Source organism: Diceros bicornis, chromosome 39, assembly GCF_020826845.1.
Source record: "Diceros bicornis minor isolate mBicDic1 chromosome 39, mDicBic1.mat.cur, whole genome shotgun sequence".
In the NCBI taxonomy this organism is placed as follows: Eukaryota; Metazoa; Chordata; class Mammalia; order Perissodactyla; family Rhinocerotidae; genus Diceros; species Diceros bicornis.
The window spans coordinates 3,502,446-3,522,380 of NC_080778.1; the positions used below are offsets into that span (position 1 = coordinate 3,502,446).

Here is a 19,935-nt window from a genome sequence, read left to right on the forward strand (position 1 = left end):
TTGACTCCAGCTGTGGCATTTGAGCCTGGCCCTGATGCATGAACTTATTCACTGAACCACCAACTGTACGGTGCCAGCAATGCTCCTAGGTGTTCAGGTCTAGCAGTAAACAAAACAGACAAAAATCTCTGTCCTGGTGGAGCTTACACTGTAATCGGGGGTGTCAGTCAAAATCAAAGAGGAAACCGGGTAATGTACTAGAAGACTCGTGCTAGGAAGAAAAGCAAAGCTGGGAGGAGACAGCGTGGGGGCAGGCGGGGATAAGAAGCAGACATTTGAGAAAGGATAGTCAGAGGCGGCCTCACTGAGAAAGAATGCAGGGATGCTCAGCTCAGGGGAGCCCAGAGAGCGTTAGCCAGGAACCTGCCCGGATCTGCACAGCCTGGGAGGTGGGTCGAGACCCAAACCTGACTGTGCCATTTCTCAGCCCCCAGCGGGCCTGGGGCGTCTGCACTGGCTGCTCCATGGTTGGGGATGTTCTTTCCTCGCTCCTAAAGGTTTCTTGCGAATGTCACCACATCAGAGATCTTCCCTGGTCGCCCCCAGAGGTGGTGACCGGGTAAATCGCCGGAAGTCAGTGAAGTTTAAGGACTTCGGAACTGCTCACTCTCAGCCGGTCCCAAGGCTCTGGATCTCCTTTTGTCTTGGTGGACACATCCCACCCTTCCTGAGGACAGCCCTTCCTCCGGCCCCCTGCTGTTGCATAAGCTCGTGCCCCACAGCTCTTGAACCCGCGCCCATCACTCCAGGTAACAGCCGGGCTCCCCACTCCTCCCGCCAGGCGTCCTGCTCAGTGAGTTCGTGGTCCTCCCGCAGGCCAGAAGCTCGCGGCAGACCTGCCCTCTGAGCGTCACCGCTGTCCACCCGGCGCTTCCAACGATCGTGGAGCTGGGGGGCGGGAGGAGGGGGCGGACGTTTCCAGCCGGCTGTCCCGGCCGCGGAGGAACGCAGAATCCCGGCGAGTGGGGTTCAGTTCGCGCCCCAAACGGGGGTCCCTCGGCGCGGGGAGCTTCGGGCCACGTGCGCTCGCCTCTCCGAGTCCGAGGTGCCAGCGGAGGGCCCCAGCCGGGGTGACCCCGGGACCGTGCTACTCCCAGACAGTGCGACCTCGGGACACTGACCCCCGGGGTGTCTAATCCTGCACGCAGCAAGCCGGGCAGGCCGCGCCCCTCCCATCAGTCTTGCGAGGAGAGGGGGAGGGGTGGAGGGGAGGAGAGGGGGCGGGGAGAGGGGAGGGGGCGAGAGGGGAGGGCGGCGCAGGCCAATCCAGAACTCGGCCCCCCCACCCCACCCCGGGATCGCGCTCAACCGCCGCCTCGCCGCGCGGATCCACCGAGACCGAAGCACAGCGGCGGCTGCGTTCACGCTGCCGCCCTAGGACCCAGACCTGGACCCGGGCCCCGACCCCGACCCCGACCCGAACCGGGACCCGGACCCCAACCCAGACCCCGACCCGGACCCCAACGCGGAACCTGACCCAGACCCCGACCCGGACCCCAACCCAGATCCTGACCCCGACCCCGACCCCAACCCCGAACCGGACCCGGAGCTGGACCCAGAGCCGGACCCTGAGCCTAATCCCTACCCAGTCCCCGATCCCGACCCAGACCCGGAAATGTGAGCCCGGCTGGGACCCCGACTGCGACCCCCGCAGGTGAGCCGTCCGTCTCCGCGGGCGGGGGCGCTCCGCCCTCGAGCTGCCTGCAGACGGGGGTCCCGGGGGACGCGGACACCCGGCCCACGGCTGCCACCCTCGCCGCCGTCGCTTTTCGGGGTTTGCGCCCCTAGATCTTGGAGCTGGGAGTTCGGGACCCTCCCGGGGGCGCTGTCGCCCCCTCCGTGGCTTTTGACTTAGATGCCGGGTCGGGGGTCCCTGCTCCGCGCCGAGCTGTCCCGGGCGCGCCCCTGCCGGGCTCTCGGGAGCAGCCCCGGCCCCTCCGCCCGGCCTCTGCCAACGGCCCCTCCCCTCCCCTGTCCCCTCCCTTCTCCCGTGCCCCCTCTGTTTCTCACACCCCCCTCCCCCGCCCGGGCTCCCGAGCTCCCGGGGCAGGTGCAGACTGCTTTATTCCCTCCCCGCCGCACCCTCGATCCAGGTGTGGCCGGAAATTGGGATTTTCTGAGCGTGTTTCCAGAGGGCTCGACTGTAAAAGTTGCCTAAGACGGCCCTGGATCTTCTGAGGTTCCGAAGAGCGTCCTGTTTTCCGCACGCGCGGCTGGTTGTGTCACCAGATGCGCTGAGAGCGAAGCTCCCAGGAGAGGCAGCTGCCGCCTCGGGGTGGCCAATCTCAGGACTGGACCTGCCAGGTCGGCAAGTTCGGGTTGTGTGGGTGGTTTGTGTGGGGGTGTAGCGGGAAGTATTGACACAAGGCGACAAAGTGACATTCTAGTGTTTAACAACAAAGTTGAGAATATTTCCTTTGTTCAGTAAGGTGTGGGTCCAAAGCTCCTCTTTTCTTCCTTCCCTGGAAGTGAGGCTGGAGCCGAAAGTGAGGGAGAAGGTAGTTGGAGAGCTAGGGAGGGTCTGCGAGGGTTGGGATCAGAGGTGAGTGTGGGGTCAGAGGGCATCCTGTGGGGTCAGTGGGTGAGTGCATGCATGTTTCCACCTGAGAGGGCTTTTCAAGGAGGCTGTGGGCAGGGAGCAGAGGGGAGCTGCTAGCTGGGTGGCCCTGAAACAGGTCCATCCGGCTTTTCTGTGGGGCCACGGCCCCCCCCACAACAATTAAGTATTAACAAAAAGCTGACCGGGAGACAAAAGGTGAACACGGTCCCACTCCCACCCACCAAATTCCAGCAGGGGGAGGGAGGAGCAGATCCACTTGTCCTTCTGGCAGAGGTAGACAGGCAGAAGGAAGCCGGGGAGAGGGCCCAGCCCAGTTCCTGTGGGTGTTCTTTACATTTGGGGGCAGGTGTGTGCCCACAGCTGCTTGTTTGACAAAAGGAGGCTCTTGTAAGTCACCCCCCACTTAACATAGTTGTGTCTGGTCTGCTCCTCTTGGGCTTTACAAGGATTTTCTGGCGACCAGGGTCTTGGTGACAGCAGGGCCCAAGAGGCCTCGGCCACCTGCAGACCTGGGTTTGGTTAAGAGAAGTGGAGGCCCCCTGGGGCTCAGGAGGGCATTTTTGTGGCGCCCCCTTCCCAGTCTCTGGGCACTGAGAGGCCAGTGGGCATGTGCGAGGTCCGCGGTCAGGACAGGTGCCCAGAGGCGGGGCTCCGGGTCCGGGTCGGCTGTGTCGGTGCGCACAGGGCCTCGTGCAGCAGCGGAGGGAAGAGCGGCCTTTCCGGAGACAGCGACTGTCGCCAGGTGCCGATTCTCCGAGATTCTGGCCCGGCACCTGCCAAACCCCTTCAGTGAACCAGAGACAAACTTGAACTGCAGGAAATCCTAGGCCCCCAAACTCCAAGGAAGACGAGAACCCCAGGACTTCTTTGTGCCTCTCAGCAGGACGTGGCAGGGCGGGTGGCCTGCTGGCCAGGTCAAGGGCAGAGCCGGCTCACCTGTCACCCTCACCCAGCCCCAGGTGAGCCAGAACTGGTCAACTGGTCTGCCCGCATTGACTGTCCTCAGCCCTGCGCTCCACCCTCCTCCTGACAGGGACCTGGAGAGGGTCTGCATTTCATTTCTTCTAGAAGCACAAGACTTCTGAGGAGCTTTTCTCAGGCCACTCTGGCTGAGTCGCGCTGTTCGTGCAGCGGGTTAAACCCTGTGGATGAGGTGCAGGAAATGAGGGACGTGCCAGCACGGTCACGTGCTCTGGGATTTAATCCCCCAAGAGGTCTATGGAGAGGTCTTCCTACGAGTGGGTGGGGCTTAGAAACCCAGGAAACCTTCGGGGGAGGGGGCGTAGGGAGGGGTTTTCACAACTCAGACATTGCCTGATGCTGCACAAGTGGTTTCTTTGTTGGAGGCGTGGAGGAGCTATTTCTTTACATCCACAGGGTGTCACGTTTGTTTTGAAGTCTCCTATTCTTAGGACAGCGGTGTCCCACGCTGCAAGAACTTTCCCACCCAGAATCGCTTCCTTCGATTTTGTTTGAAGTGTCGTCCTTAAGATGCACACTAGCCCTCTGTACCCAGCAGGAATTTTGCCTGCTGTTTGTAACGTGGCTGGAATTTGAAGGGCGGCTCAGGTCTCCACTCTGTGAGGGCAGGACCACAGGCCTGGGACATCCTCAGGTGGCACCTGTTGTCCCAGTGCAGTTGTCGCTCACAGAGGTGTCATCGTCACTCAGTCTTAGCTCTTTTCCCATCCTATTGAACATGCGATGCGACCCTAGGGTGGGGGTGGGGTGTGGGGGGCATCAGGGTGACCTGGGAGTCTGCCAGGGGCCCTTCCCAGCCCTTCCCCTGCACGGCTACCTGCTCCCCTCGGCTCCGCCCCTGCGCAGCCCTTGCCTTCCAGTGTTGGCGCTGGGAGGCCCTGGTGGGAGGCTGGTGTGAGCTGGCCAGGCCGAGATGGTACTAATTGTTCCCTGAGGCAGTTCCCTGAGCAAGCGCCAGTGACTGTCAAGATGATAACACAGATGTTTCACATGATGATGATGATGACAAAACAGATGGTGTGCCAGGCACTGGAGAAAGCCCTCTAGGGCTCTCAGCCCTTGAATTCTCACACGACCCCTGGGCTCTCAGTGTTCTGCTGGTGGTGGAGGGCCAGGACCCAGCATCTCTCAGGCTTCTCCTCCAGGAGCCCTTCGGGGGACACCCAGGGATGGCAACCAGCAGCCCCTCATGGAAGGGGTCTGGGTGGAGGCTGGCTCCCGGGACATCACCCACACTCGTGACGGCCGTGTCAGATTAGGCTGCAGTGACCACAAGGTGGTCATCATCTGGGATACTTCAGTCAACGATTTAATGGAGGAGGAAGGGGCAGATGTTTACAGAGTGCCCGTGGACACCCAGAGCACCAGATCCCACGAGTCTGAGATCTGTAGTTCGGGCCAGCAGGCTGGAGACCCAGGGTGGAGTTGATCCTGCAGTTGGAGTCCAAAGGCCAACTGGAGAAGAACTGCTTCCTCTTCAGGAGCCCTCAGTCTTTTTCTCTTAAGTCCTTCAACTGATTGAATGTGGCCCACCCACGTTATGGAAGCTCATCTGCTTTAGTCCAAGTCGAATCATTTAAATGTTAACCTCATCTAAAAATGCCCTCACGGCAACATCTAGACTGGTGTTTGACCAAACTCTGGGCACCGTGGCCTGGCCATGTGGACACATAAACTAACGGTCCTCGGGAGGGAGGGTCTGTGCAGGGGCGACGCCATGCTTGGTTCTCATGGGTGAGCACATCCCTGTTATCCCGCTTCGGGTGCTAGGGGGCACTGGGGTCCCAGCTAATGTTTGTGGCTGTGACCCTTAGTGAAGAAAGGTTTACACTGTGCCCCAGCAACATTCATAAAGTAGAAACAGCAATTTCACGGAGCAACATTCACCAAGACTCCATCCACGCTTCGCTGTTTGTGGTTTTGAAACCTCTGGAGTTCCCCAAGTGAAATTTGAAACTGTGTCCTGTACACAGAGCACAAGGAGAGACCGAAGAAAGGCAGACCACCCCAGACGGGTAGGTGGCAGGTGTAATAAGCGAGGAAACTTACATACAAGCCTGTCTTGGGCACTGCAAGAGGAGTAGGTCTCCACACCCGCCTGCCAGAATCTTAAGAGTTTACTTAGAGGACTTAATGGGGTTCAGTCACGTGTGCCGTCCAGATGCTCTCAACAACACATGCTCCTAGTGTGGGAACGATGGGCAGAGCATACGTTGCAAGGGCAGAGGAGGAGTGAGCAGCCTCCAGTTGCCTGGGTGCAGCTTGCAGGTCAACCGGCCGTCACATCCTCCCAGTGACCTCCTCCAGAACCATTGGAGGTCTGAAGCTGAGTCACCTGGGCAGCCCTCAGGCCCAGGCCCATCAGATCTGATAAGGGCACGATACCAAGTGAGGGTAAGCTGGTGGCCTCCCATTCCTACATAGGTCCACACATGTGTATGTGTGTTCTGGATCATGCTGTAAACTGATCCACTGCGGGCCATGATCACACAAGTTGGAACAGCCACTGGGGTGTAGCCAGGCGCTCGGGAGCTCAGCAGGCAGGCTGGGACTTGCTGGGACACTGGGGGTTTGCTGACCACCCCCTCATAACCTTGCAGGGTCATAGTAGGAATTAGGAAGTCTGGTCCCCGTGGGACATGCAAAATAAATGTAACTGAGACCCCAGTGCGTCCCACCTGCGTGAGAGGCCTCCACTCTGGGGAAGTTTCCCTCACCCCCCGACCCGGGGGCATGGGCAGCACGAAGCTGCTCTCTGAGTCATCCTCCATGGGGGCTTCCGTGTCCTGGGGCGAGCACTTGATTTGGCTTTTGAACCAGCAAGTGAAGCTCAGAAGTCCTGGCATCTGCCCTCTCCGGGCAGAGGGTGTTGTTGGGCAGCACACACTCTCTCAGCAGAATCGGGGTCCCCACAAGAGCAGTGCCCCCCCATTGCTGCACCGTCTCCAGAGGAAGGGAAGCACATTTGAAAAGGTTTTATTCCGAGGCTTCACAGGTCTGGCAGGTGTTACTCCATGAAGTCGAGGAGCCTTGAAGGCAACAGCCGTCCACCTACCCCTCCCTGGGTCCGGCCCAGGGCACCGCCCCTCCCCCAAGCTCCACATGGCCTGCCTGCCGCATGCCGCGTGGGCGCCTCCTCAGGGCACATCAGGCCCCATCTGCGGAGCAGATGACCCGTCATCTTACCTCGAGGTGGCACACACTCTTCCCCCGACCCTCTCCCCAGGGGCCGGCCCCCACAGTTAGGTCAGCCTGCAGCCCCCTCCCGACTTGGGCATCGGTCCCTCTCCCCAGTGTTGGCTCCACCCCCAGAGGTCTGGCCAGGTGACCAGCTAGTGAACTGGACAAACCAGTCCCCGACAAGAGGTGCTCAGGGTCCCACTGCCCGCACTCGGCCTCCCTTCTCTCCCTCCACCTCCGGCCTGGGTGACCCATGCTGCCACCTCCCCCGGAGGCCACGGTCCCTTTGTTCCCATGCACCTGTCTAAGTTGATCTCTCTCTCGGCTTTCTGAGAGAGTGTGCTGTCGAGATTCTTCCTTTGCGTTCTAGAAAGAGAGGGTGTTTGTTTCTCTGTGGTGGGCCTGAGACTGGACTCTCAGGTGGGCGTTTGTGCTCCCCCAGGACTGGAGGCTCCTTGAGAAATACCCAGTGTCTGGAGAAACCAGATCTGCGCCCTGGGAAACAGGATCTGCTGTCGATTTGAGATAGCTGGTCCCTACACCTGCCCACCCCCCGACCATGAACGGCTGTGTCGTGGCTTAGAAAGGCGAAAGTTCATGAATAGTGATGTGTGTGTTTAAAAATTCAACCTGATACTCTTGGTTTGAAGTTCATATACATTTGAAATTGTTCTTGGTTCTTTGCCATCGACAACAACTTGGATCAATGGTCTCTTTCAAGATGCTGGAAATGCAGAGGGCTGTGTCGGGGCTGTTTTCCTCGTTTGGCGAAGGAGACCTGGCACAGAGCACAGCTTCTCCGTTTACACAGCGAGGGTTTGTATGCACAGCACCGGGCCTGGGCTGCTCCCAGTGGCGCAGGGGCTCGATTTTGTAAGGCTCACTGAGGGAAGCCCGCACACTCTCAGCAGAGGGAGGACGATGAGGAGATCCTGGTTGGTCTCAGAGCCCGGAGACTCGTGGCGTGGGTGCCCCCGTTTATTACCAGCCTGCCTGTGCCAGGTGGCTGAGGTGACTAGGTGTGTCCAGGCTCACAGGGAAGGAGGTGGAAGTGGGTTCGGGTTGGGCCAGCCTGACCTAGAGGCTCAGCATTCCCTCCGCACCATGCTTTCTAAGTTGTGGGCTCCCGACGTCTAGAAAGCCCGGTTTAGGTTTCTATTTCACTCACTCAGTGAGCAGTTAGCAGGTCAACTCTGTGGTGGTCCCAGTGCCCAGCGGGTGTCATACAGGAGGATTGTGCTGCCTCCGCAGGAGATGTCCCTCCGGGAATCCGCGAGCGGGGAAGGGACTGACGTGGGCAGCACTTCTGCCCTGTGCCTGGTTCTTCCGGGTATGTCAGCGCTTTGTCTCATGGTGGCCGAAGCGCCACGTTTTCTGGCTGCTCAGTGCCCCTTTGATAGCTCTGACCCCTGGTTTGTAGACATAATGCTAAGTCCAGAACGGCCAGTCACTGCCCCCGCCCATTAGACTAGTCTGTGGTCAGTTCTTTCTGGAATTGCGGGAGCTGCCTCATTTGCTGTTGTGGGGTTCGGAGGTCTCTGTCCGCTTGCGTGCCTCGTGAGCGTCTGCACCCAGGACGTCTCTGGTCCAGAGCTTGCCAAGGCCCCTGAGAGTGTAGGGCCTGCCCTGGGCGCCTGGGCTGGGAGTCCCCAGTCTTACTAGAGACGGGCACCACAGTGTTGTGGGGCAAGGGAGAAGCAGTGCTGGCTGGGTATTTGGGTTCTATGCTCATTGATTGGTTCTGTTCTTGGGCAATTCTCTTATCCTTTTTGGACCTTGGTTTCCTCCAACCGTAAAATGAAGTAATATGAGCCTTTTTGTCATAATGGATTGTGTATGTGAAAGCATTTGGAAAAGTTCAAAGCATAAATACAAAAGATAGAAATGAAATATAAAATTTATTATATTTGAATAAAATATAAAATTACAAATATAGGGTGTTAGCCAGGCTCCCCGGAGGTTACCCCTTGGCTGAGAAGAGGGCAGGAGGATGTAACAGGCCCAGGTCGGGTATGCCGAGCAGGCAGGGGTTTCAAGGGCCGCCAACTTGGAGAAGTTAACTAACTCACCCAAGGTCACCTCTAGTGAGCAGTTGGTGGGAACACAGGTCACCTACAGAGTGCGGGCATCTCTTGTGAATGCCCCACACTGAACACCAAGTGCTGAGGGTCGCTGTTTAAAATCACACCACCACATGACATGATGAAACAGAAAACCTCGTTTCATTTCACCCTCCAGCAAAAGGAATTTATCTCTTGGGTTCCACCTGCATCAGAACTCAGCTTCCTAAAGGAAGGAGCAGGACGCTCTGGATCATTATGAAGAGCAGCTCTCTAATTATGAAGGTCCACATTATGTTTATTCCACTGTAAACAAATGCACAGTTGGCAGAGTCTCCAAAGACTTTTTTGGCCTCTAAATCCCATGGTTTGCTTGCTGCAAAGATCTAAGAACTTTATTGGAGGTTCTGTAAAGAGACTGTGAGTTTGTCTTGGTTTACATTTCTAGGATACTGCTATGACTTTGAGCAAGTGAAAACCTTGGGGTTGGTCCAGGAAATCTGAGCCACCTTGTAAAGTTAAACAAATATATAAACTTGGAAGGATCCTCATCGTGGTCTACAGTGACATTTCCCTTTGGGGTTGGCCATGGCCAAGTGTGATACCGAACAGGCGGGTTCACTGCAGTTGATGGTGCTTCTCTTCAGACTATAGGGGGTGGGCGGGGCACGTGTGATGACCATAACCTTGAGTTCTGAAGGGTGGGAGCATGTGTGATGGCCACAACCCTGAGTTCTGAAGGGTGGGAGCATGTGTGATAACCATGACCTTGAGCTCTGAAGGGTGGGAGCGTGTGTGATGGCCACGACCCTGAGCTCTGAAGGGTGGGAGCATGTGTGATGGCCACGACCCTGAGCTCTGAAGGGTGGGAGCATGTGTGGCAGCCACGGCCTTGAGTTCTGAAGTCTGGGAGTATACATGATGACCATGACCTTGAGTTCTGAAGCGGGGGAGTACATGTGATGACCATAACCTTGAGTTCTGAAGAGGAATATGACCTTGAGTTCTCACAGCTCTGGGTCATAGGAACCATTTTCTGTGACTGGACACTGTGTGCTCCGTACGAGTCAAGGCTGCTTTTGTCCATCTCATCCTTGGCCAGGTCTGCCTCACAGGACAGCTGCGTGGAGGTCATGGTGGCCTTCTAATTGCATCAGGTATCCATCCATTCAGTAGGTCTTTCTTGGGAACTCAATACGGCCAAAGCATTTGTCAAAGCCATGGGGACGCACCTGTGCCAGGACGGACAAGCTGTGCTGCGGAGCAGCTGCTCACAGTGAGCGAGACAGGTAACGAGGAAGAAATAAGAAAGATCATCTCGGCTCCGTCCAGGCTCAGGAGGAAACACATGGGAGCTGAGACAAGAGTGAAAGATCACCGCGCTAAGATGCACTAAGAACAGCCTTGGCCAAGGCCAGGAAGTGCGAGGTGCAGAGGCGAGATGGGCTGGGCTGGATAAGAAGCCGCGGGGGAGCCGGCACAGGACCGATGGTGGAGACCGGGGACTCGCTGCTCAGGCCGCCCGCTCCAGACACAATTTCTTCGTAACAGCACACTTGCTCCGGAGTGAGGGAAGCTGGGGGTAGGACTGGGCCTGTGGAGGGTCAGGGGGCTGCGGACAAAGCCTCTGGACTCTGATTAACTTTTGCATTGCAGTGGGTAGATGTGGGGCCCCTCCCTCAGACGGGCACCGCAATTCCTTCAGCAAGTTCTGTGGGTGCTTGCTGGGTCCTCGTGTCGCTCTGCGGCAGTGGTTCTCAAGGCGCAGTTCCTGGACCAGGGGCATCAGCAGCACCAGGGAACTTGCTTGAAATGCAGGTTCTTGGGCCCACTCATAGCTTGCTGGGCCTGCTCCAGAGTGTCCAGGCTGCAGTAAGCCCTCCAGGTGACGTAAATGCATGTGAGCTGGAGAACATGCTCCAGGGGGCAGGGGGACATGGAAGAGGTGGGATTGAGGACCACAGGTGCTGAGGACCCCCGAGAAAGGCAGAGTGAGGAGAGGACTCGTGGGGAAGCTGAGGTAGACTGGAGTCCTCCCAGGACGAGGGAGGCTGTGGATGGGAAGAAGAGAGTGGAGAGGACATTCCAAGTGGAAAAGGGCCCGAGCCGCATTCCCGCGGTGCAGCAGGAAGTTTGTGGGAGAGGATTCAGAGCAGGGCCTGGGCTTCCAGCCTGGCTGTGAGGGGTCTGGGAAGCACTGGGTGGGACGGGTCACACGCCCCGGATCTGTCCAGCCCCGCGGTTCTGAAGAGTGGTGTGTCGAGAGGAGTTTGGGTTGACAGTAACGTTTTTGTTACCAAGAAGTTGTGTTGATAACTAGGAAGGTTTGGGGTGTCTTTTGTCTTTCCCACCAAGTCCTTGAAGAGTTAGCAGCACACGTTCATGATGCTAACACATTGTAGTTCGCAGGGCATCTTTTCCCATGGAGCCCAAGGCAGTGCAGGCGTGGACCCAGGGCCTGGCACGCCTGGGAGACACTGCGGCTCCTTCGGAGCTCGCGGGAGTCGGCTCAGGCCAGGCAGGTCCGGGCTTCTTGATGACCCAGGTCCTGAGAAACAGGCCAGAAGTGAAATTGGTAGAGAAGCCTCAGGCGGACCCAGGAGACCTGGACTCCAGAGTCAGCTCTGTGAGCCTCAGTTTGCACATATGTAAAATGGAAATAACAGTCCCCTAAGAGGATGGCTGAGGATCAAACTGGCAAACATTCGAGGCATGACGTGGATGTTTGCTAACTCAGCCCGGATTTCTGAGTACAAACAGTGGGCTGAGAACTGCTCCCGGCAGTGGGGATACAGCTCTGAGTAAAGCAGCAGCAAGTGGAGATTCCCTCCAGGGAGAGATAGACGATAGACAAGTAAATTACACTCAGCTCTGTGGAGGACGGTGAGAACCCCAGAGTCAGGACGGGCCTCCCCATTGATGAGACTTGGGAGCTCATTTCTGAAAGCAATGAGAGCTCAAGCCAGGTGCCAGGTGCCAGGCCGATGTGCTGAATAGAGCCTCTGTGCAGAAGAACAGCACATGCAAAGGTCCAGGGACAGGAAGGCGGGGAGGCCAGAGAGCAAACAGGGCCAGCCCTTGGAGGGCTTGAAGGCCGTGGTAACTGTCAGGACTCCAGCTTCTCCTCTGCAGGAGGAGGAGCCGTTTGCAGACTTGGAGCAGGAGTGCAGTGATCTGCCCTCTGTTTAGCAAGATTTCGGGGGCTGAGGTGTTGAGAACTGGGGGCAAGGCTGGAGGAGGAGATTGTGGGAGCCCGTCGCAATGGTCCAGGCTGAGAGAGGTGTGGACCGGGTGGTGGAGGTGGGGAACGCGGTCAGAGAGGTGCTGGGTGTTTTGAAGGTAAAACTATCAGAATTTGCTACTGTCTGGACCTGGGGCGGAAGAGAAAAAGAAACGAGGTGACCGCCAGGTTTTCTGTCCTGGGCAGGTGGAGGAGGGAGTGTCATCGCTGGGGGCTGTTTCTGTTTCCCAGTGACGGGAGCAACACCCGGCAGCTTAGCTGTGGGGCTCAGCAGATGTCTCCCGAGTAAACGGACAAGTGGATCCTGCCGGTGCTGGAGTGAGCTGGGGAGGGCTCGCTCGGCCAGCGCTGCGTGCTCCGTGGCTTTTCATCTTTGCTGAGGTCTTCAGACTCGTTTTAGTGGCGGAGTCCTGCTTCCAAATGGAACCTGAGCAGCACTTCCATCTAAAGCAGAGCTGCTGTGGCCACGTCTACGTTTGATTCTCCCCTCCCAGCAAGGAGCCCTCGGAGACTTCTGGGGGACCCAAGGGCAAGTGGGGGGTCTGCCCTGGTGCAGGCAGTAAGGCGTACCATGTATGTAGAGGATTTAAAAGCAACAATAAAAGGCATTAAAAGCCAGGCTGCTTTTAACTATCACCATAGCAACTGTAAACCGTGTTGATGATAAAACACCAGACCCTTAGGGACCCGACCACCCCCCACCTCCCTCCTCCGCTTCACAGAGGAGGAGCCACACATGTCCCCAGGCTGAAAGAGCCCATCCCAGCCACATTCCTGAGGCCAGTCCCTGGACAGGAGGAGGAGGACAGGGCCCCCCAAGGAGGGGAACTGGTCTGTCAGCACCAAGGGCAGTTCCTCTAGAAGTCACCGTGGGGGGCTGTCGGTAACCAAGTCCCAGGCGCTGTGACACACGTGAGGCAACGATTACAATCCCCCTCTAACAACCAAGGAAAGGAAGATGCAGAGACCTACGGACTCCCCGCCCAGGTCACCCAGCTGCCGGGTGGTGAATCCAAGTTTGAACTCGCAGATGAGACGCAGCCCCCGGCACATGGCCTCCACACCTGGGCCAACCTTTTGCCAAATTTCATTTTACTTTCCAGAGTTCTTTCTCCTGAGCCACACCTCCAGTGTCCCTATGGGTCAGACTGGGGAGACCACTTGGTTCCCAGCGAGGGCATTTGCAGTCAGGGCCTACTGAGAAGAGAGCAGGCAGGCAGGCCCCCGAGGGGGGAAATGAGTAACCCAGCAGACAGACAGGCAAATAAATCACCTCACCTTTGTTTGGATAGCTTACATATTTGGGAGTGTTCACCTCCACTAAACAGAATGGAAGGCAGGTGCTCCTGTGGCTGAGGTGTGGAGTAGGGGGTGAGGGTAGGAAGGAGCCCAAGTTCAGAAGGTCTGTCTGTCTGTCTGCACAGCCCTCCCGCTGGCCTGGGCTGCAGGCACAGGGTGCAGAGTTCTCCCGAGCCTCTGCCCTTTGCCCTCTGCTGGGTACGGGTTGGGGCAAACTGCAGCCAGCACCCTGTTCACAGCTAACTTCTTACTCCTGGGCGTGTGTGGGGGGGACACCTTCAAACTCTAATAGTCGTGGTGGCCAGGTTGGCGTCTGTGCGCGGGAGTACCCGGCACAGAGGAGACGTGCAGCGAGAGAATTCTGAGAATCTGCTGAAGGGGAAACGGGAGCTCAGAGCCGCCGTAGAGGGCTGGGAGGACCTGGCCGCTGTCGCTGCTGTAATTAACTGACTCACTCCTTTTCTTCCAGCTCCCTCCTCTAGTCCTGCTGTTTCTTTCCAAGCAGTAACAAACCTGGTCCAGACTTTTGGAGGTGAACACAATGCAGTCTGTACAGAGACTGATATATGATAATGTACACCTGAAATTTACACAATGTTATAAGCCAATATGACTTCAATAAAGTAATTTTAAAAAACAAGTAAATAAGAAGAGGAAACGAACTAAAGAAAAAACACCCAGTCACCCTGGGGAGCAAGTAGGATTGACACACGGCGATCCTGGGGTCCTCTGCTGCCCGAATTACGGGAGCTGCTGATGGAGGGTGATGGCTCAGGCAGCAGCACCCGTGTCCCCAGCTGGAACAGGAAAGGGCTCAGGGCTCCCCCACCTCGCAGAAAAGGGAGGAGATGTCTCCTTCTCCTGGCCCCGGAACCACGGATTCCCCTGTCTGCCAGCCCTGTCCTGTAGTGTCCACCCCTGCAGCTCAGGGCCTGGGTCCTGCTGACGCCAGACACCGTGACCTCAGTGCCAGGGACGGGCCCCCTGCCTTGTCCACGTCCCACGTGGCGGGCACTTGAGTGTTCCATGCCACAGCAGGTTCTTCCAGACCCAGTCTCGTGCCTGAGGGCTTACCAGCTGAGGGCCGCTGTCGCTCCAGCTGGCTTCTCAGGTGCTGTGCCTGTTCTGGTTAATTCATTTATTTTATCTTTTGTTAAATAGATTGGCTAGTTTTTCTGATTTCAGAACACTGGTTCACTATGGTTCATTTCTCTGAGACAGAAACCGTTCTGTTAGAATTCACACAGAAGGCACACGTCATCGAGCTAGACTTTACATCATAACACTCATGTTTGCCCCAATTTTTTGTTTTGTGTCACCCCTTTCCTGAAAGATGCGTGAACACAATGTGTTCTGTGAGTGGTCTCAGGTGGCATCCAGTCCCGGGGGAGCAAGCTGACACGTAGGCCCAGACAAGGGCCCCCACACACTGGAGTGGGGGTTCCCAGTGTGTCTGCCGGGCAGGGAGCAGCCGTGAGCAGGCCCTGTCTCGGGGAGATTTCCAGTTACGGCATGTGGGCTCGGTTCTACAGTGTTGCCCAGAGAGTGACGCGTGCGCACAGCCGTGGGGGGCAGTGGTCTCTGCTGTGCCCTGTGAGGTCCCTCCGCAGGGGCCAGAGGGCCTCGGTGCTCCGTGGCTGCGATGTTCACAGCCCTCATCCTGCTGCAGCCACGTAACATGGTGCATCTGGCTCCTGCGGGTCCCTAGGCCCCTTCCCTTCCTCATCTGTCGCCGTCGTGTCCCTGGACCTTGGCCAGACAGTATCACCCAGAGGCGCCCCTTGAGTGTGCCGTGCGAGGCCTGCAGGTGGCTGGGTGTGAGCCCAGGAGCCCCCTTTCACCTGCAGGGATGGGGGGCTGCGCTTGCTGTCCAATAAATGAGGAACATGTGAAATGACGGTGCTTCGGGCCCTTCTGTCCAAGGCCCGGTGCTCCCTGCCCCACGTCACTGCAGAACCTGAGCCACAGGGCAGGTAAAGGAAACGCAGCTCGTGGGGGACAGATGAGGGGCGTGGGCTGTGCTCGTCCTCCAGGCCTGCTGTCGGGAGTCATGTTTTAATTGAGGTCAAGAGGCCTGAGTGGGCAGCAAGCAAGACTCCCGCTGCCTGGTCAGCAGTGGCTCTCCCGGCTGCCCCCTCCTCCCTCTGGGCCAGCTTGTCCCGGCTCCAAATGCAAACAGGCCCTGGATGCCCTCAGGGTGATGGCGAGAGTGTCCGTTGTTGCCACGCTGCGCCGGCGTGGGGTCCCCTGCTCCCGCTGCCCTGCCGAGGCCCATCCTGCGACGTGGGGCACCTGGGCAGCAGTCCGACCCCTGCGCTTCTCCACGCGCTGGCCTCGGTCATCCTGGAATTTGAGGATCGTGCTGGAGTTGTTCATGATCAGGAGCACTTTTCACATGATTCTAGAAGGGTCTCTGCAGGTTTGGGTCTTAGAACTGCTGTGACCAGGGGCCCTGGACAAGCCGCTTTGCTCCTTTGTGCCTCAGGTTCCCTACTTATGGAGCGAGCATGCATGATGTGAAAAAGTGAGAATAAAGGAAGGGCTTTATAAGGGGCTGTGACAGTGGCCGCAGGGCAGGAAGGGCCGGGTGGGCAGTGCAGGGCTCTGGCCACTAGACACAAAGCGGGTCAGGTGCGTGAGGCGCCAGGGGAAGGGGGCAAAGTGCACGCTGGGCAGTGGGGGGGCAGGTAGAGGGGAGGGCATAGCTGGACCCCGTCACAGCCACTAAGCAGCTTGACCTTTGAACTCAGATTCCTTATCCCTAAAATTGTCATTATGACCCTCAGCAGCCACCTCAGGAAAGGGCTCGCCTGGCATAAACACGTGTTACTAATGGTGCAGGGTAGGACTTCAAGGAGAGAGTGTCCTCTGTCATCAAGGCTACGTGCTTACACACGCACATACAGGAATGTGCACACTTACACACTCGTTTGCAGACATATCCATCCATGCACACAGACACAGTCACACACACAATGCACTCACATACACTCACACATACCTGCTGGGAAGGGACACCACTCTGGCAAAAGGTTGCATCTCATGCCGTCTATTGAGTGACTTTTGTGTTTTCTACTATTTTATAACTTGTTATGTATTTTAATAGCTTTATTGAGGCATGATTTACATACTGTAAAATACACTTGTTTTAAGTGAACAAGTTAATGCATTTTACTAAATTTACGAGTTGTGCAACCACATCTATCTAATTGTAGAATGTTTGCATCACCCTGAAACAAAACCTCCAGCCTGTATGCAGCCACAAACCTACTTTCTGTGTCTGTGGGTGTTCTCTTTTCTGGACGTTTCGTGGAATCATATAAGATGTGTCCTTCAGGTTGGCTTCTCCAGGGGAACATGAGATTTTTGATATTCGTCCTCGTACCAGTACTCTATTCCTTTTTATCACTGAATGGTTTTCCTGCATTTTTGTGGTGAATCATGTACTTTATGAACTTATGTTTCAGAAGCTATTTCCAGAACATTCTTAGCAGGCCCATCTCATGATAGAAGAGGAAGACCAACTCTCCAGAAGAAAGAGAACTGGGCAGAGAAGAAATCTCAGGGCTCAGCCTGTGAGGAGGCCCGGGCAGGGGCTCTCAGGACTGTCCAGGGTTCAGGGCAGCCACCTCCGTCTTCCCTCATGGTATCCCCCTGCTCCTCTGCAAGCCCTGAGATCACAAACTCTAGTAGATTTTAGCACATCAGCAGCTTTCAACTTGGTCAGTTCAGAAAACACTAAGTGTTCAGAAGTCACATTTATCTGGGGGCCTTGCCACATTTCTGTTCTCTCAAAGGAGAAAGCTCTGACCTTCTTGAGAAGCCAAATAACTGTGGTCCTTGACTGATGGAAGGTGCGGGGGCGGGAAGCAGCCCTGGACTGACAGAACATGACGGTGGAGGCTCTGCAGCGTTCCCAGGAAATGACCTCACTCCCCGTGACACAGTGCGGTCACTTCACTGGCCCTGGGACTGACACCAAATTGTGGATCCTTGGGAGACGTCTGGAGGGAAGGCAGGATCTGGGGCAGGGACCCCCTATGGTTCAGAGCATCTCTTAATTGCTCTTACCAATAAGAACGCAGGGGTCTCTTCATTTTTTTTTCTTCTCACTAAGGTGTTTGGAGCTCTTCTGCTAACCGTCACCTAAAACATGCCAGCCCCCATACAAGCAAGTGGGGCACCGTCACCCCACCGGACAGAGGAGAAAACCGAGGCCAAATGCATCAGGCCTGTGGGTCATTACTGCCCAGCGGAGGCTAACACTGGTCCTGGCTCTCTGTCCTTGGGCGAACATTCTACTTCTGTGTCCCTCCCTCCCCAGCCTCGGGGGCTCCCTCCGACTGTCACTCTGCCCTCTTCCTGCTAGTTGCTGTGTACTTTGCAGAGGCGCGGTGCTGCCTCCGGTCCTCCGTGTGCTCAGACACTCGAGGAAAGGAGCATTCATCACCGTCCTGTATTGTAACAGCATCGCCGGTGACCTTCAGTCAGCGGGTCGCAGGCCGTTGGAGCCAGCGAATTGAGCAACTAGGAGCACATGTGCCAGGATATCCCGAGACCCAGCGTCTGTTCTCCGGGGCTATTCTGCCTTTTTGAGAATTGTTAGGGTGCTGGCTAAAGGGATGCACGTATGTCCCGTGATGAATTTCCTGGGGCCTGCCCTGCTGCCCCTTGGGGAGCCTTTTGTGTTTGTCAAATAAAAGCCTCTCAGGCTTGCTCCAAATGGGGGACACCTCGGGACCCTCCCTGGACTCACCTGGTAACAGGAACACCCAGCGTGCTGGCCAGGCCTGCGGGAGAAGGGGGTCCTCCAAGGGGGTCACTCTCAAGGTTAAGTGGCCTCCTCTGGGCCCCCACCCCTTTGATGCCAGGCCTGGAGCCGCTGTTCTTCCCAGCGGGTCAGAGTCCCCAGGCATCAGCCCACCCCCGCTGGGAGAGGATGGCCGCCGGGGCTGTGCTCCCCGAGCGACCTGCTTTCACCTGCAGCAGGCGTCACCCTCTGTGGGGCAGGGAGGAGGCGACCCGAGACCAGGGGCCATAACAGAATTGTCATCAGTTTCCACTACTAGAGGGAATCAGAGCGAGTTTGTTTTGGGACAGGTGTTTCTACCTCAACGATTCATTTCCCTGGGCAGACGTGAGCAGGATGGTGCAGCAGGGGGCCCAGGTGTGTACCCCAGTACTCCAGGTGCCCTTCTGGGTGCTGTGGGTCCTGCGCCCATTCCCCCACATCTTCTCCAGGAACCTCAGTGGAGGCCCTGGTTCTGGCACCTGCGTCTGGACTTTTGCACAGCCCTTTCTCTGGCTCCCTGGGAAGGAGGAGGAGGGCCACCCAGCCAAGGCTGTGGGGGGCTGCGAGGTGGTCCACGGGGGTTGGGTCAGTTGGAGGCAGGGAGGGCGGGTGCTGGCCTGACATTGTTTATTTGCATTCCAACCAAGCTCCACACGTCCCAGCTATTTATAACCCTGGACCTTGTCCTGGCACGGCCGCTGGCTGGATTCCTGGCCCCGCTCGTCTTTCGGGCATTTTCCCAGCCAGGAGCTCAGCAAGGCGCCCAGTCCCCAGGAATCCTGCAGCTGGGTGAGTGTGGGCGTGCCGTGTGCCCCACCAGTGGCCAGACAGAGGGATAGGACCCGACAGGTGGTAACACATGTTCCCTGTCCCTCCCAGGGCACGTTGGCTGTCGGTGGCTCAGCCCCTCCCTGGCCCTGCCCTGACGAGTTCTCTCCTACAGGAGGCGATAGAAGGGGTCCGGTCCTGAGACCCTGCGTGCAGCTGGCGGGAGCGGCTCTGGGACAGCAAGATGACCACGGAACACAGGGATGTCCTGGTGCTGCTGCCCACGCGGGAGCAGCTGCGACTGGTTGTGGGGGTGAGCATGGAGGAGAGCGTGGAGGAGAGCAGGGGCCGGGGTGACCATGAGGTAACCAGAGGGTGAGCAGGGGGTGACAGTGGGAGAAGTGGGATGATGGAGCCATGTATCCAGGGGTGACCATGGGGACATTGGGGTCCATGTGGGGACCATGTGGGGGCCGTGCATGGCCAGTGTGCTCACTGCCCTTCCCTCTTTAACAGGATCCTGTTATTTGACGCCACACTGACCGCCCCACAGTTAGAGAAAACTGACTCTGGCTCTGGCCACCTTCACACAGGGTTGATTTCCCTCTCGCTCTCCAGCCCATGGCTGTGGCTGGGCGCTGAGCGCTGCCCAGTCCACCAGTGTCCAGTGTCCTGGGGCTGAGCCCTGCCTGGTCCCACAGTGTCAGTGTCCTGGGGCTGAGCCCTGCCTGGTCCCACAGTGTCTGGCATCCTTCTGGGTTAGTTTTGTTCCAAGCCTCTTCCCATGACCTGGGTGGGAAGGTCTGAATGTGGCTGTGTCCCTGGCCTGGCACAAACGCTAAAGTGCGCTTGGAGAATCAGATTCAGACTCGGGAGATGGGAGTCCAGGCTGGTTCCACTCCGTCCTCGGATGACCATGAGGCTTCCCACCTGGGAGACGAGAGCCACAGGTCTATTCTCCTAGGAAGGTGACGCCGTTAGGAAGTAAGTAATTGCATTTGTGCACCACTCTCCACCGCCAAATGCCAAAGCTTCCCGCCGGTCCACGCAGGCG

At 57.3% G+C, this 19,935-nt stretch overlaps 1 protein-coding gene across 3 annotated transcripts in view; it reads left to right on the forward strand.

Annotated features, from left to right (window-relative positions):
* Window positions 1–1,328: 1,328 nt before the first annotated feature.
* The window catches only part of FRMD1 (FERM domain containing 1), a 35,702-nt gene continuing 17,095 nt past the window's right edge, over window positions 1,329–19,935 (forward strand). For 2 of the 3 annotated variants that reach the window (XM_058533979.1, XM_058533982.1), the window contains exons 1-2: window positions 1,969–2,304; window positions 19,057–19,194. In XM_058533979.1, coding sequence (XP_058389962.1) covers window positions 19,126–19,194 — 69 coding nt within the window. In that variant the 5' untranslated portion in view covers window positions 1,969–2,304; window positions 19,057–19,125. Of the gene's footprint in view, window positions 1,655–1,968; window positions 2,305–19,056; window positions 19,195–19,935 lie in introns of those variants that run through there. The other variant, XM_058533980.1, reaches the window with a different exon arrangement.